This window comes from Salmo salar, chromosome ssa25 (genome assembly GCF_905237065.1).
Source record: "Salmo salar chromosome ssa25, Ssal_v3.1, whole genome shotgun sequence".
NCBI lineage: Eukaryota > Metazoa > Chordata > Actinopteri > Salmoniformes > Salmonidae > Salmo > Salmo salar.
Genome location: NC_059466.1, coordinates 16,718,691 through 16,732,676, shown reverse-complemented (window position 1 = coordinate 16,732,676; position 13,986 = coordinate 16,718,691). Strand labels below are relative to the sequence as shown.

Here is a 13,986-nt window from a genome sequence, read left to right as displayed (position 1 = left end):
GTGTCTTTCTAAGTAAGTCTAAGAGCTTTGAACACCTGGATCGTACAATATTTGCCCATTATTCTTTTATACATTCTTCAAGCTCTGTCAAGTTCATTGTTGATCATTGCTAGACAGACACATTTTAAGTCTTGCCATAGATTTTCAAGCCAACTTAAGTCAAAACTGTAACTAGGCCACTCAGGAACATTGAATGTTGTCCTGGTAAGCAACTCCAGTGTATACTTGGCCTTTTGTTTTAGGTAATTCTCCTGCTGAATGGTGAATTTGTCTCCCAGTGTCTGTTGGAAAGTAGACTGAACCAAGTTTTCCTCTAGAATTTTGCCTGTGAGCTCTATTCAGTTTATTTTTATCCCCCCCAAAAACTCCCTAGTACTTGCTGATGACAAGCATACCCATAACATGATCCATGCTTGAAAATTTGAAGAGTGGTACTCACTGATGTGTTGGATTTGCCCTAAACGTAACGCTTTATATTCCGGACAAAAAGTTAATTTCTTTGCCACAGTTTTTACAGTATTACTTTAGTGCCTTATTGCAAAAAAAGGATGCATGTTTTGGAATGTTTTTATTCTGTACAGACTTCCTTCTTTTCACTCTGTCTTTTATGTTGGTATTGTGGAGTAACTACAATGTTGTTGATCCATCCACAGTTATCTCCTATCACAGCCACTAAACTCTGTAACTGTTTTAAAGTCACCATTGGCCTCATGGTGAAAACCCTGAGCAGTTTTATTCCTCTCCGGCAACTAAGTTAGGAAGGCACCTGTGTCTTTGTAGTGACTTGGTATACTGATTCACCATCCAAAGTGTAATTAATAACTGCACCATGATCAAAGGGATATTCAATGTCTGCTTCTGTTTTTTACCGATCTACCAATAGGTGCCCTTCTTTGCGAACCATTGGAAAACGTCCCTGGTCTTTGTGGTTGAATGTGTGCCTGAAATTCACTGCTCGACTGAGCGACCTTACAGATAATTAATTGTATGTGTGGGGTACAGAGATGGGGTAGTCATTTAAGAAGCATGTTAAACACTTTTTATCACCATGTGACTTGTTAAGAACATTTTTACTCCTGAACTTATTTAGGCTCGCCCTAACAAAAGGGTTGAAAAGTTATTGGCTCAGAACATTTCAGCTTTTCATTTTGAATTAATTTATAAACATTTCTTAAAACAGTGATATTATGGGGTATTGTGTGTACATCAGTGACACAAAATCTATATTTAATCAATTTTCAATTCAGGCTGTAACAAAATGTGGAAAAAGTCAAGGGGTGTGAATACTTTCTGAAGGCACTGCACATCTAGGTATGGGTAAAACTGACTGGTCAATCAGGATAGATGGGTAGCAGCAGCATATGTGGAGAGTGTGAAAGTTTGTGCACACTATGTGGCGTCAATATGAATGTGTGTGTGTTTTGTGTCTGTGAGTGTACAGTATGTAGTGTGTGTGTGTGTATGTGTGTGTTGGAGTGTAAGTACAGTGCATTCGGAAAGTATTCATAACCCTTGAGTTTTTCGACATTTTGGTATGTTACAGGGTCTGAAAACTTATGTAAATAAGGTACTTATGTTTTTATTTTTAATACATTTGCAAAAGTGTCTAAAAACCTCTTTTCGCTTTGTCATTATGGGGTATTGTGTGTAGATTGATGAGGATCTTTCTTTATTTAATCCATTTTAGAATAAGGCTGTAATGTAACCATTGTATACACCATTGCACTCCCCCACCAAAATATTTTGGAAGCTATAGAAATGTATTTATTAATGTCTACACTTGTTTTTGTCACCTTTATTCTATTACATACACCATAATGTATACTTTTAAATTATACTGTGAGCTCAACATAAAAAGAAATGATCATTCTTTTTTATATAAAAACATTTTCCTTAAAGTATAATTTTTTTGAAAGTTCTAATGTTACTGTCCCCATTACAACAAAATAATACTAAATACATGTAATTTTGTCCTTGAAATGTTTAATTGAAATACTGTAGAATTACATTAATTCCTGTGGAGGATATGGCCGACAGGTGGCTTCAAAGACTCCCATTGGTCAATACATATCAGCAATCCAGGGTTTATATACATTATTGACTGAGACACAGTAGCTCAGATACAGACAAATTAGGATTTATTTATTTTTACTCTGGGAATGTGGCATTGTCTTGCTTAACTGTTAGTCACAGTCATCATCATTCTCATCATCACACGGAGGTGAAAGATACAATACATTGAAGTAGTACAGTACAGGGAACTACACCCACATAAGGCTTTTTTTAAACACTGCAGTGCAAGTCAACCCACTATACATCATGACTGCCAATATTCACACATGCCAAATACAGTGCTTTTCTAAATAACCATTCCGACAATCAATAAGATTTATGCTATCCCCTTATGGTTACTGATGGCCCTCTGTACAGTCATGTGCAGCATGGGATGGGTCAGGGATAACTGTCTTTGACGCCCTCTGCTGGTTACTGTAACTAACCACTGCCTCCTTGACCTCCAGTTGCGCTCCAGTGTTGTTGCTGGGCGGACAGGTCTGGCACAGTAATGGTCAGACACCCCAAACAAAAAGCATGACTCATCAACTTGGTTGGTGTTGCCTTGGCACAGCGTGAGCTTCTTTACTCAGCCTGCCTGTTAATTTGGGTTAATGAAAACTATCCATACTGGGATTAGTGCAGCGATCAGAGGCTATGAAACCTGCCCCTAATCTCACCAGAATACAACAGGCCCATAGGCCCCCAGAAAGTAAATTAATTATCTGTAATATTCCACCAATCTACTTATATAATCTCTAACATTCACCATATGTGGCATAGTATATCCAATATTTCAACCACTAACACAAAAATATAGAAAATAGAAATTCACTGCTGGCAGAAATCATTTATTTCCAGGCACCAGGCTCCAATACCTGTGGGATCAATTAATACTCCAATGAGAACGTCGCTTAAAGCTACAGTGTGCCCCTAGGACTCAGTGTAGAACAGAAAACTACTGATCTCAATGTAATCCCACCCAAGGGAGCCATAGGTACAGAAGGCCCTCACTTTAGAGACACTTGAAGAAACTACAGAGACCCATGGATTAATTAAAATACTAATATTTTATTATTCCTCATCATTTATTATATACATTCCATCTCAGAGCTGCAGCTTCAAGTTTGGCACTTATCTTTCTAACATTGTGTAAAGATTTATTTAATTACCTTAGCAGGCACAGACACACAACATATTCCTCTAACAGACTCTGCTAAGGCCAATTTGTACTTTCATACTGACATAGGCCTGTGTTCTAGTAAGGATATGGAAATAGTGACACAATCAAGACCATGAAAAACATTCAATGATTACAATTAATGATAAACATGTTTATCAAGACTATCTGTGCAAATATTGGTACCTCAGTTTGAAATGTGTTAGACATTTAGGAATTATATAACAAGTATTAGGACAGATGAAGCACGTTAGTAGTACAAGTAAAATGAACATCTATTAATCATTTACATCATAAAAAGTCTGAAAACTAACATCTAGAATCGTCAAACTATCAAATAATATACTTTTTGCCTAAAATGAAACATTGACAATTGAAAATCCGACGATCAAATGTGCAAAGATTAGTATTGCATAACATGACCATGGTAGCACAACTCATGTTGATGCATCAATGAATCTGGTAAAAGCCTATGATCTATCCCCAACCCATAACTGAGGCTCAGAGAATTCCCTGGTCAGCTCACGTTGTCAGGGGAAACTCAGGGCCTATGCCATGCCAATGCCAAATTGAGGGCCAATCAGGCGTCCATACCTCCACTTCTCTATTCTGATGTACAGTAATACCCATACCCTGTTTGTGGTCCTCTATTACCATCCTCCATGTTTCCAATGGGTGACAATGCTCAGGTCATAGTAAAGACACATGGCAGTGATTAAGTAGAAGAGTGTGTGCGGTGCGCAGGGCAAATACCCAGACTGAAAACATAGTGCTCTCTACGAGATCCTATAAGGCAAAGTCAAATGACAATTCATGGTGTAAAAATCCTAAGTCTCTTTATGAGGCATTGGGTTATAAGACGATGGCCTCCACTACAATGGCCGGGTGCTCAATGTCCTTTTTGCTCTGGACCATCCTCAGCTCCAACTGAGCAGGGCTGGGTCTCTTACCAGGGCCGGCCATCTCTGATGGAGAGGAGGAGAGATGTTAGAAAGACTGGAATATAAATTACACAGGCATACAGACAGACAGGCAGAGACTTCTATATCATCTTACTGTTGGCATAGGTAATGGTCCTCTTGATAACATGATGCAGGACAGAGACAGTCTTCTCACAGGCAGCCTAAGAGAGATGACAAAGTAGGTAAGAAAAGAGACTAGTTCATCCAAACCACATTTATTACATTAGTAAATGATTATGTAACTTGGTTGTTATCTCTGCATTACTGACCTTCAGGTCTTTGGGGTGGTGGTGGGTCCAGGCCAGCAGCATGGCAGCGAACAGGTCCCCTGTTCCCACAAACACTGCATCCACCTTGGGCATTTCCATTCGAATCTTCTGGGTGGATGTAGTCCCATCTGGTCTCACTGAAGGACACAGTGCGAGTATGAGTCTTTGTTACCTTTTAACATGTCAAGTTAAACATTCACATGCACTATCCAAAACCTACAGGGACACATTTCTTTACCAGTCAGAGCCCTTCCTTCCGACCCTTGCCTTACCCATCTTCTGGCTTCCAAGGGCCACTAGGAACTGGCCCCCGTGAGGAGAGATCAGGTCTGTGCTGGTGAGGACTACCATATCAGGGCCCATCTGGTGGAGCAGGTCCATCACCTGAGAGAGCAAGGATCCTTCATCAACATCATCATCTTCACCATCAGTCAAGATTCAAACTCATCATCATCATCACCACCACCATCATCATCATCCTAACCATTATCATCTTAATGTGTATTAGCTCTACAAGATTTAAGTGATGGACAATGGAACCCACCTCAAGAGCGTCTTTTTCTGTGCTGATCTTCCTCCCCGTCAGCAGCCTAAGAGACACATTCTCATAGGTTATGCACACACAGTACAAGCACAGAGGTTCAAGACATAATTGCATAAATACACAAATAAAAATGCTCTGTGTAAAAATGGCACCTTCTTTTGGCCAAAGTTATTTTACATTTGTCCAGAGGGTGAACTCGTATGCAGGGCAAATCAAGTCAAGCCATGCATAATGACTAATGCATAAACCAAGGCACAGTGTTCACTTAAAGGGCTGGGGAAAGATTTGGTCTGCTGCTTTACGAATAAAACATAAGGGAACAAAGGTTTTTTGACCAATAAGGGTTATTTTGCAAAGGGCTAAGAACATCTACCATGATTTCTTTCTGGGGTAGTAATATTGTAGTATGCATTCATTCTGTCCTTACTGTGATAACTACATGATGGCATGTTGTGTAGCACATTGACATAGCAACTTAATATATGCAACCCAATGTATCCTAGTAGCAAGTGTACTCACTCTGCCTCAAACTGGTTGGGTGTAAGTATATCAGCCACTGCTACGACTTTGTCTCTGTAAACAGGCAGTATATTCTCAGGGACATACTGGAAAAGAAGAGGGTAGTAGGTTCATGAGTGCACATATTACATATTGCACATATTGTGAACATGTTTGAAGAATAACAGAACTATATAATAAGAAAAGTAAAATGACTATAATAAGCAAGGATAAGAAATACTATAATAAAATGACTATAAGCATGGTATACTTACCATAGATCCTTGGTCTCCCATCACTGGATCACACACTGATAACACAAAGCAAACATGTGAGAACACACCAACATCCAAGCTCTACATTCATCCCGAGCCTTACTGTGTGTAGCTATATGGGATACACATCTGTGTAGCAATGGTTACTCACCATACACCAGTTTTGGGTTCAACCTCTTCAGCTCCTGAACAATGTCCACCACCGTCTCTAGGAAAGATGTGTCCCTGGTGTACCCTTGGGGAAAAGAAGATCTATGGGTTATGCAAAAGGTCATACACCTCATGTGCAAACATTAAAGAAAACTAACTGATTAGAATCTTTACAGATCATAGGTTAAAGGTCAACACAGTTATAATACTCCTACATACTATTATATAACTGTTACATTTTTGCTCAAATGGCAGAATCCATATTGACAATGGAAACATCTGTCTCACCTGTGAGGACGTAGTCATAATGGTTGACGTTGTTGAGTTTGATACCCTCATAGAGAACGTTCAGCTCATCTGCCGTCAGCACTTGCCCTTTCCAATGAGCGTAACCTTGGAAACAAGAGCTAAATGGTCAGAGGTAACGGAAAACCTTAAGACTTGATTATAGAAACACTGATCTGCCAGTCATCAATCATTATAGGCCATGGCTACGGATACAGAGTTTTCACCCACACCCCCTTCAGGAACCTCTTTCTTAAAGCTAAGGATCCAGATCATGTTCTGCGTATGTGCTATTTTACACACACACACACACACACGTTTTGTGCACAACTTGCAGTTTGTAGGCTACACCATTGACCAGACATAGGCGATCAAGGAAGGGGTAGCGGCAACAGAGCACTCCGCACCGCAGCTACATATGCAGCGGAGTGGGCACTCAGTAATATAATAAAAATATAAAAAACCTGCACATGCACAGAAATGTCCATATTTCTTTAGAGCCTGAGTGATATGTTTTTTTTTAGGTCCGATTCCGATTTTTGTGGGGACAAAATTGAATGATACCAATATACAGTGCATTCGGGAAATTATTCAGACTCCTTCCCTTCTTCCACATTTTGTTACGTTAAGCCTTATTCTAAAACTGATCACATTAATTGTTTTCCTCATCAATCTACACACAATACCCCATAATGACAAAGCGAAAACAGGTTTTTAGAAATGTTGGCACATTCATTAAATATTAAAAACAGAAATACCTTATTTACATAAGTATTCCAACCCTTTGCTATGAGACTGGGAATTGAGATGTTTCTAAAACTTGGACTCCACCTGTGGTAAATTCAACTGATTGGACATGATTTGGAAAGGCACACACCTGTCTATATAAGGTCCCACAGTTGACAGTGCATGTCAGAGCAAAAACCAAGCCATGAGGTTGAAGGAATTGTCCGTAGAGCTACGAGACAGGATTGTGTCGAGGCACAGATCTGGGGAAGAGTACCAAAAAATATCTGCAGCATTGACGGTCCCCAAGAACACAGTGGCCTCCATCATTCTTAAATGGAAGAAATTTGGAACGACCAAGCCTCTTCTTAGAGCTGGCCGCTCGGCCAAACTGAGAAATTGGGGGAGAAGGGCCTTGGTCAGGGAGGTGACCAAAAACCGAATCGTCTCTCTGACAGAACTCCAGAGTTCCTCTGTGGAGATGGGAGAACCTTCCAGAAGGACAACCATCTCTGCAGCACTCCACCAATCAGGCCTTTGTGGTTGAGTGACCAGACGGAAGCCACTCCTCAGTAAAAGGCACATGACAGCCCGCTTGGAGTTTGCCAAAAGGCACCTAGTCTGATGAAACCAAGACTGAACTCTTTGGTCTGAATGCCAAGCGTCACGTCTGGAGGAAACCTGGCACCATCCCTACAGTGAAGCATGGTGGTGATAGCATCATGCAGTGGGGATGTTTTTCAGTGGCAGGGACTGGGAGACTAGTCAGGATTGAGGGAAAGATGAATGGAGCAAAGTACAGAGGGATCCTTGATGAAAATCTGCTCCGAGCGCTCACGACCTCAGACTGGGGCCAAGGTTCACCTTCCAACAGGACAACAACCCTAAGCACACAGCCAAGACAACACAGGAGTGGCTTCGGGACAAGTCTCTGAATGTCCTTGAGTGGCCCAGCCGAAGCCCGGACTTGAACCCAATCTAACATCTCTGGAGAGACCTGAAAATAGCGGTGCAGCGACACTCCCTATCCAACCTGACAGAGCTTGAGAGGATCTGCAAAGAAGAACGGGAGAAACTCCCCAAATACAGGTGTGACAAGCTTGTAGCGTCATACCCAAGAAGACTCGAGGATGTAATAGCTGCCAAAGGTGCTTAAACAAAGTACTGAGTAAAGGGTCTGAATATTTATGTAAATGTGTTACTTCAGTTGTTATTTTCCATACATTTGCAAACATTTCTAAAAAAATGTTTTTGCTTGATCATTATACCGGTATTGTGTGTAGATGGATAAATAGTTTTTTTTCCTCATCAATTTTAGAATAAGGCTGTAACATAACAAAATGTGGAAAAAGTCAAGGGGTCTGAATACTTTACGAATCTTCCGATATACTGTTTTACAGCGGGGAAATGAAAAAAAGCGTCATTTTTCAAATTGAATTCTCATAAATTGCCATCCAAAAGAGCAATTGTCCAATAACTATGCTTCAAATGTTAATTTCATACATTGTGACAATAATGACATCATGAGAATGGCCTCAGGTGGTCAGATAAGCATGAGTCCCTTTTTTCATCCTATTTATTGAAAATCGCTTATTGTTGGAATTATTGGCCGATACAGTGGTAAAAGGCCAATATCGGTGAACCAATATATCGGTCGGGCTCTACTATTTTTCTACTACAACCTGGGCAACTTGGGGTACAGAACTCTATCTGTAGCCATTCGATTCATTATATAGTCTAGTTGTGTCCTTCTTATGACCAGCAGAAGGAAATGTTAAGTAGAAGTTGTCGAGCAGTTAATCAATCAGAGTTTGGATTTGGGAGATTGTTGGGAGAGACGAATGGAGGCTGAGACAACCAAACATTTTGACAGAGGAAGACTGATTACAATCTCCATTGTTAGAATTCAGTTACCTGCATCAATCATTCCTCTAGCATCTGTCTCTCTGACATTGGGCTGAGGACACAGCAGCTCATTTAAATTGTTTTAAATAAAAAATAAAAAAACATTCACAACCGAGCAAGAAACAGGCCTAGCAACGATTCTAATCTCTAAACATACTCCAATAAACCACCTGCAGGGGAAGAAAGAGTACAGTCTTGGGTTTAAGAGCTCAAACATATAAGGAATGTGTTTATTCACTTCTAACCCTGAACGTGAGTTGAACACATTCAAGGGAAATTATAGTAGCATGGGCTAGTACTCAATAAACAGTTGGTCAGTAATGTGATAGGGAGCGGACACAGTGGGCTGAACTCCAAGGTAACGCTGCACATGCACTTGAAGCGTCACATCATTCATTTCCATCAACAAATGATTTATTTGCACAAAAACTCTATGCACGGGCACAGACCTTATTGAGGCCAGTGTGAAGTTAACGGGCTACAAAATGTCTGTCTGCTTTTTTCCCCACAGTATCTCTCCCCTATCTACATTCACTCCTTCCTTGTCCTCCCCACCAGCACTCTGTTAGTCTTCCATGTAGGTAGTGAACTCACTGACACACATTCAGGTTTCACTTTAGCGAGATAACCCGATTACTCTTAACACTAACAGACAGGAGAGCAACTTACTGAACTTTTTTAAACTGCACTGTACTTTCCTTTAAGTCAGATAACAAATAATGGTGAACACAAGCTTAAACAGTTGAAGTCGGAAGTTTACATAGACTTAGGTTGGAGTCATTTAGGTTGGAGTCATTTTCAACCACTCCACAAATTTCTTGTTAACAAACTATAGTTTTGGCAAGTCGGTTAGAACATCTACTTTGTGATGACAAGTAATTTTTACAACAATTGTTTACAGACAGATTATTTCACTGTACCACAATTCCAGTGGGTCAGAAGTGTACATACACTAAGTACACTAAGCCTTTAAACAGCTTGGAAAATTCCAGAAAATGATGTCATGGCTTTAGAAGCTTCTGATAGGCTAATTGACATCATTTGAGTCAATTGGAGGTGTACCTGTGGATGTATTTCAAGGCATACCTTCAAACTCAGTGCCTCTTTGCTTGACATCATGGGAAAATCAAAAGAAATCAGCCAAGTCTGGTTCATCCTTGGGAGCAATTTCCAAATGCCTGAAGGTACCACGTTCATCTGTACAAACAATAGTACGCAAGTATAAACACCATGGGACTATGCAGCCGTCATACCGCTCAGAAAGGAGACGCGTTCTGTATCCTAGAGATGAATGTACTTTGGTGCGAAAAGTGCAAATCAATCCCAGAACAACAGCAAAGGACCTTGTGAAGATGCTGGAGGAAACCGGTACAAAAGTATCTATATCCACAGTAAAACGCGTCCTATATTGACGTAACCTGAAAGGCCGCTCAGCAAGGAAGAAGCCACTGCTCCAAAACCGCCATAAAAAAGCCAGACTACGGTTTGCAACTGCACATGGGGACAAAGATCGTACTTTTTGGAGAAATGTCCTCTGGTCTGATGAAACAAAAATAGAACTCTTTGGCCATAATGACCATTGTTATGTTTGGAGGAAAAAGGGGGATGCTTGCAAGCCGAAGAACACCATCCCAACAGTGAAGCACGGGGGTGGTAGCATCATGTTGTGGGTGTGCTTTGCTGCAGGAGGCACTGGTGCACTCCACAAAATGGATGGCATGATGAGGATGGCAACTTATGTGGATATATTGAAGCAACATCTCAAGACATCAATCAGGAAGTTAAAGCTTGGTCACAAATGGGTCTTCCAAATGGACAATGACCCTAAGCATACTTCCAAAGTTGTGGCAAAATGGCTTAAGGACAACAAAGTCACGGTATTGGAGTGGCCATCACAAAGCCCTGACCTCAATCCTATTGAAAATTTGTGAGCAAAACTGAAAAAGCATGTGCGCGCAAGGAGGCCTACAAACCTGACTCAGTTACACCAGCTCTGTCAGGAGGAATGGGCCAAAATTCCCCCAACTTATTGTGGGAAGCTTGTGGAAGGCTACCCGAAACTTTTGACCAAAGTTAAAGAATTTAAAGGCAATGCTACCAAATACTAATTGAGTGTATATAAACTTCTGACCCACTGGGAATGTGATGAAGGAAATAAAAGCTGAAATAAATCACTCTCAACTATTATTCTGACATTTCACATTCTTAAAATAAAGTGGTGATCCTAACTGACCTAAAACAGGGAATAGTTACTAGGATTAAATGTCAGGAATTATGAAAAACCGAGTTTAAAGGTGTATGTAATCTTCCGACTTTAACTGTATGTTAAATCATGAAGAGACATTCCAGGATCAATAATGAATGAGGGGAATACATTTCCAACCAGGCAACACAGGCTTCCCACTGAGTTTAGAGGAGGCCCCCTTGGCCCAGACCCAAGATCAGAGAGAAGGGGGACTCTGGGGGTGATGGGGAAAAGTAAAGGAAAAACAGAGCTCCACTGTAGTAAAGGAAGATATCTAATTGGGCACCATAGTCCGTTCCTATAGCTTGTTTAATTAAACAGATTGGGCTGAGATCTGTAGGCTGTAGGCGTAACTTGACATTGATCTTTACTTCCCACCATCAAATATTCATAGAAGAACATTTTGTCCACTTCATCCACTGCCATCCCCCATATTGAAAGGTGACGCATGAGCTAACATAGCTACTGCAGCCTACTAGAAGTTAAAAAACAACCATCCCCGTGTTCAATCTCTGAATGGTATGCACTCTACGAACCCATTACTTAACAGTTCAGTATCTCCCTTCTTTCCATACAGTTGCATTTAATTGATGGACTATCAATCATTACCTGTAGGCCTATTTCCAACACCTTACAGAGAACTTGGATTTGATTTAATGTATGAGATCATTGTATCATCATTTACTCCAAACTTTCAGTATTTTACAACCTAACTTTAGAAAAAGTGTTTTGGGAGACACAGTAGGTTTGTGAATTGCAGAAGTTTGAGCCAAAAACAAATTTTGGATAAGCACAAAGGCTTGATTATTCTTCTCTGAGTGAAAGCGGCTTGATTATTCTTCTCTGAGTGAAAGTGGGACACTGTTGAGCTTTACAACAGAAGGGTATTCACTCTACAATTGGGGGAGGAGAGGTTAAAAAAAAAAAGATCTCACCAAAAAGTAGAGGATGAGATTAGTGTTACAGACCACTATAGCTAGGCTACACACTGTGCTTACTAAAGACATTCACTGAAATCTTGAATGTGGGCCAAGATGGAGATGGGCCAAGACGATATTGGCTACTGATACGGAACAAAAAGGATCCAAAGACATTCTTCCATTCCACATGGGTATATCCGATGAGGTTAATGGTCTGTGGGGTGGGATAGGATAGGATTTGATTCTTCATTTCATTTTCTTCTGGTGTGCTTTTATATAAGTAGCCTATTGTTGCCTCTGGTTACCAATTGTTTTTGTAAAATTGTATATTAGAGCATGGAATTACTGCACTGTAGGCCTACATACCTGTGTGATTGGAGAATTGCACAGAGTTGATGGAGTCCACTTCGAACCCCAGCACCTGAGAGGAGACAAACAGCTCATAACAATGCTTCACTTTTGTGGTCTTATGCCATTTTCTTATTGAACACACACACACAATCATTTGAGTACAACATCATAAAATTAATTGTATTGATTATGTCTGAATGAACAGGTTGCGTACACTGTATCCTCTGTTATTCTGCATTACAATTTTGAGTTTTTCCTACCTCTTCTATTCGAATACACTAACTGAATGCTAAAACACATTACTGTATGCACATGTGACTGTTATTCTGCTAATCTGACCAGTTTTGCGAATCTCTCCTGTACTCTCCCCTTTCTCAGAATCTTCAGTAGCCCGGCTAGTCGAGCAGAGCTGTCAAACGTGCATACATTGCAAACCTCCTGCAAGCAACGTAAACATATTCATTTCTTACCTGCAATGGGAATGTTGCCGATTTATTCCCGACGTATCCCCTGACCACATGACTCTGAACAGACAACACACGGCACTCCATTTCAATAATTCAGTTTTAAAGATACGAGGACTGTGGAATAAGATGTATTTCGTGTCTGAGCCAACTAACCACGCTTGAGCAAAATTATATATTTTTTTTGTTGATCCTGTACACGAACGTTTAGCTACACGAGGAAACTCAATGCAAATAAGAAAACTCCAGCAATATTCATTCCACTGGGCTGTGTTCACTACAAAAAAATAACACGATACCACATTAACACACTTCCAGAAGACTGACTGGCTGCAATATCTCAGGCAACTATATGGACACCTAAGAAGTCAACGGCGCCTCAAGTGGATAATGATTTACAAGTTTATAATACAATAAATGAATCAATCAGACTATCCCAATGTAAACTGACATTCAAATTGATTCATGCATGGGTTGCATAGGGTCGGAGTTAGACAAACACAGTTTGTTTAGACACATTAAACTTTAAAGGCGGTGATAAGGAAGTGAGATCCTTTGAACTTGCTTTGTGAAATTCACTGAGGTTGCAAGCTGTGCTAGAGCATAGAGATAGTTAGAGGACATATTGAATGTGTCCCATTATGGAGTATGTGAGAGCATGGGCAGCAAGTATAGGTAATGAGAGAGTTACAGTATATGGGGTAGGATGTCTTAACTGTTCTACATTTTTTCAATATGGGTGACTCTCTTAAAATAGCCTGTTTTGTTTTTGTGCAGGCATCACCCTTACTTAAACAAGCCCTCACCTGAGAAGTAGAAATTATATGGAGAGAAACTGGGAATTGAATAACTGCAGTTGACATAGTTAAGTAAATGGAAGAACACTCTTATTGCAATGTGGGTGGCTCATGTGGGTGTGCATAGTGTAGTCTATGGCACAAGGTGTTGCCAGGGCACAGCACCCTCTTCAAGAAGCAGGTGTAACAGTGTAGGTTCCATCCCTCTCTTCGCGCCAACCTGGGCTCAAACCAGGGACCCTTGCACACATCAACAACTGACACCCACGAAGCATCGCACACCACCGCTAACTAACTAGCCATTTCACATCGGTTACACAGGAGGTGAAGTTCTCCCGCACATGGATTTCCTCCCATGCTGTG

The 13,986-nt window shown here is 40.6% G+C and overlaps 1 protein-coding gene across 1 annotated transcript; it reads right to left on the bottom strand.

Moving 5' to 3' along the window:
* Positions 1-3,103: 3,103 nt before the first annotated feature.
* Positions 3,104-13,172, bottom strand: LOC106586273 (pyridoxal kinase). Its single transcript, XM_014173396.2, has 11 exons — positions 12,833-13,172; positions 12,378-12,432; positions 6,219-6,323; positions 5,932-6,015; positions 5,781-5,815; positions 5,527-5,612; positions 5,008-5,053; positions 4,736-4,847; positions 4,464-4,600; positions 4,289-4,355; positions 3,104-4,197 (listed from the first exon to the last, which is right to left on the bottom strand). The coding sequence occupies exons 1-11, from the start codon at positions 12,911-12,913 to the stop codon at positions 4,085-4,087; spliced, it is 921 nt and encodes a 306-aa protein (XP_014028871.1). The 5' UTR covers positions 12,914-13,172; the 3' UTR covers positions 3,104-4,084.
* Between the last annotated feature and the right edge of the window lie 814 nt (positions 13,173-13,986).

Excerpts from the sequence above, each read along its gene's own strand:
- LOC106586273 (XM_014173396.2), bottom strand. The coding sequence starts at position 12,913 with ATGGAGTGCCGTGTGTTGTCTGTTCAGAGTCATGTGGTCAGGGGATAC. Across the intron at positions 5,613-5,780 it reads TGGGAGACCAAGGATCTATG|TATGTCCCTGAGAATATACT; the intron begins GTAAGTATACCA and ends CTTCTTTTCCAG. Across the intron at positions 4,848-5,007 it reads CAGAAAAAGACGCTCTTGAG|GTGATGGACCTGCTCCACCA; the intron begins GTGGGTTCCATT and ends TTGCTCTCTCAG.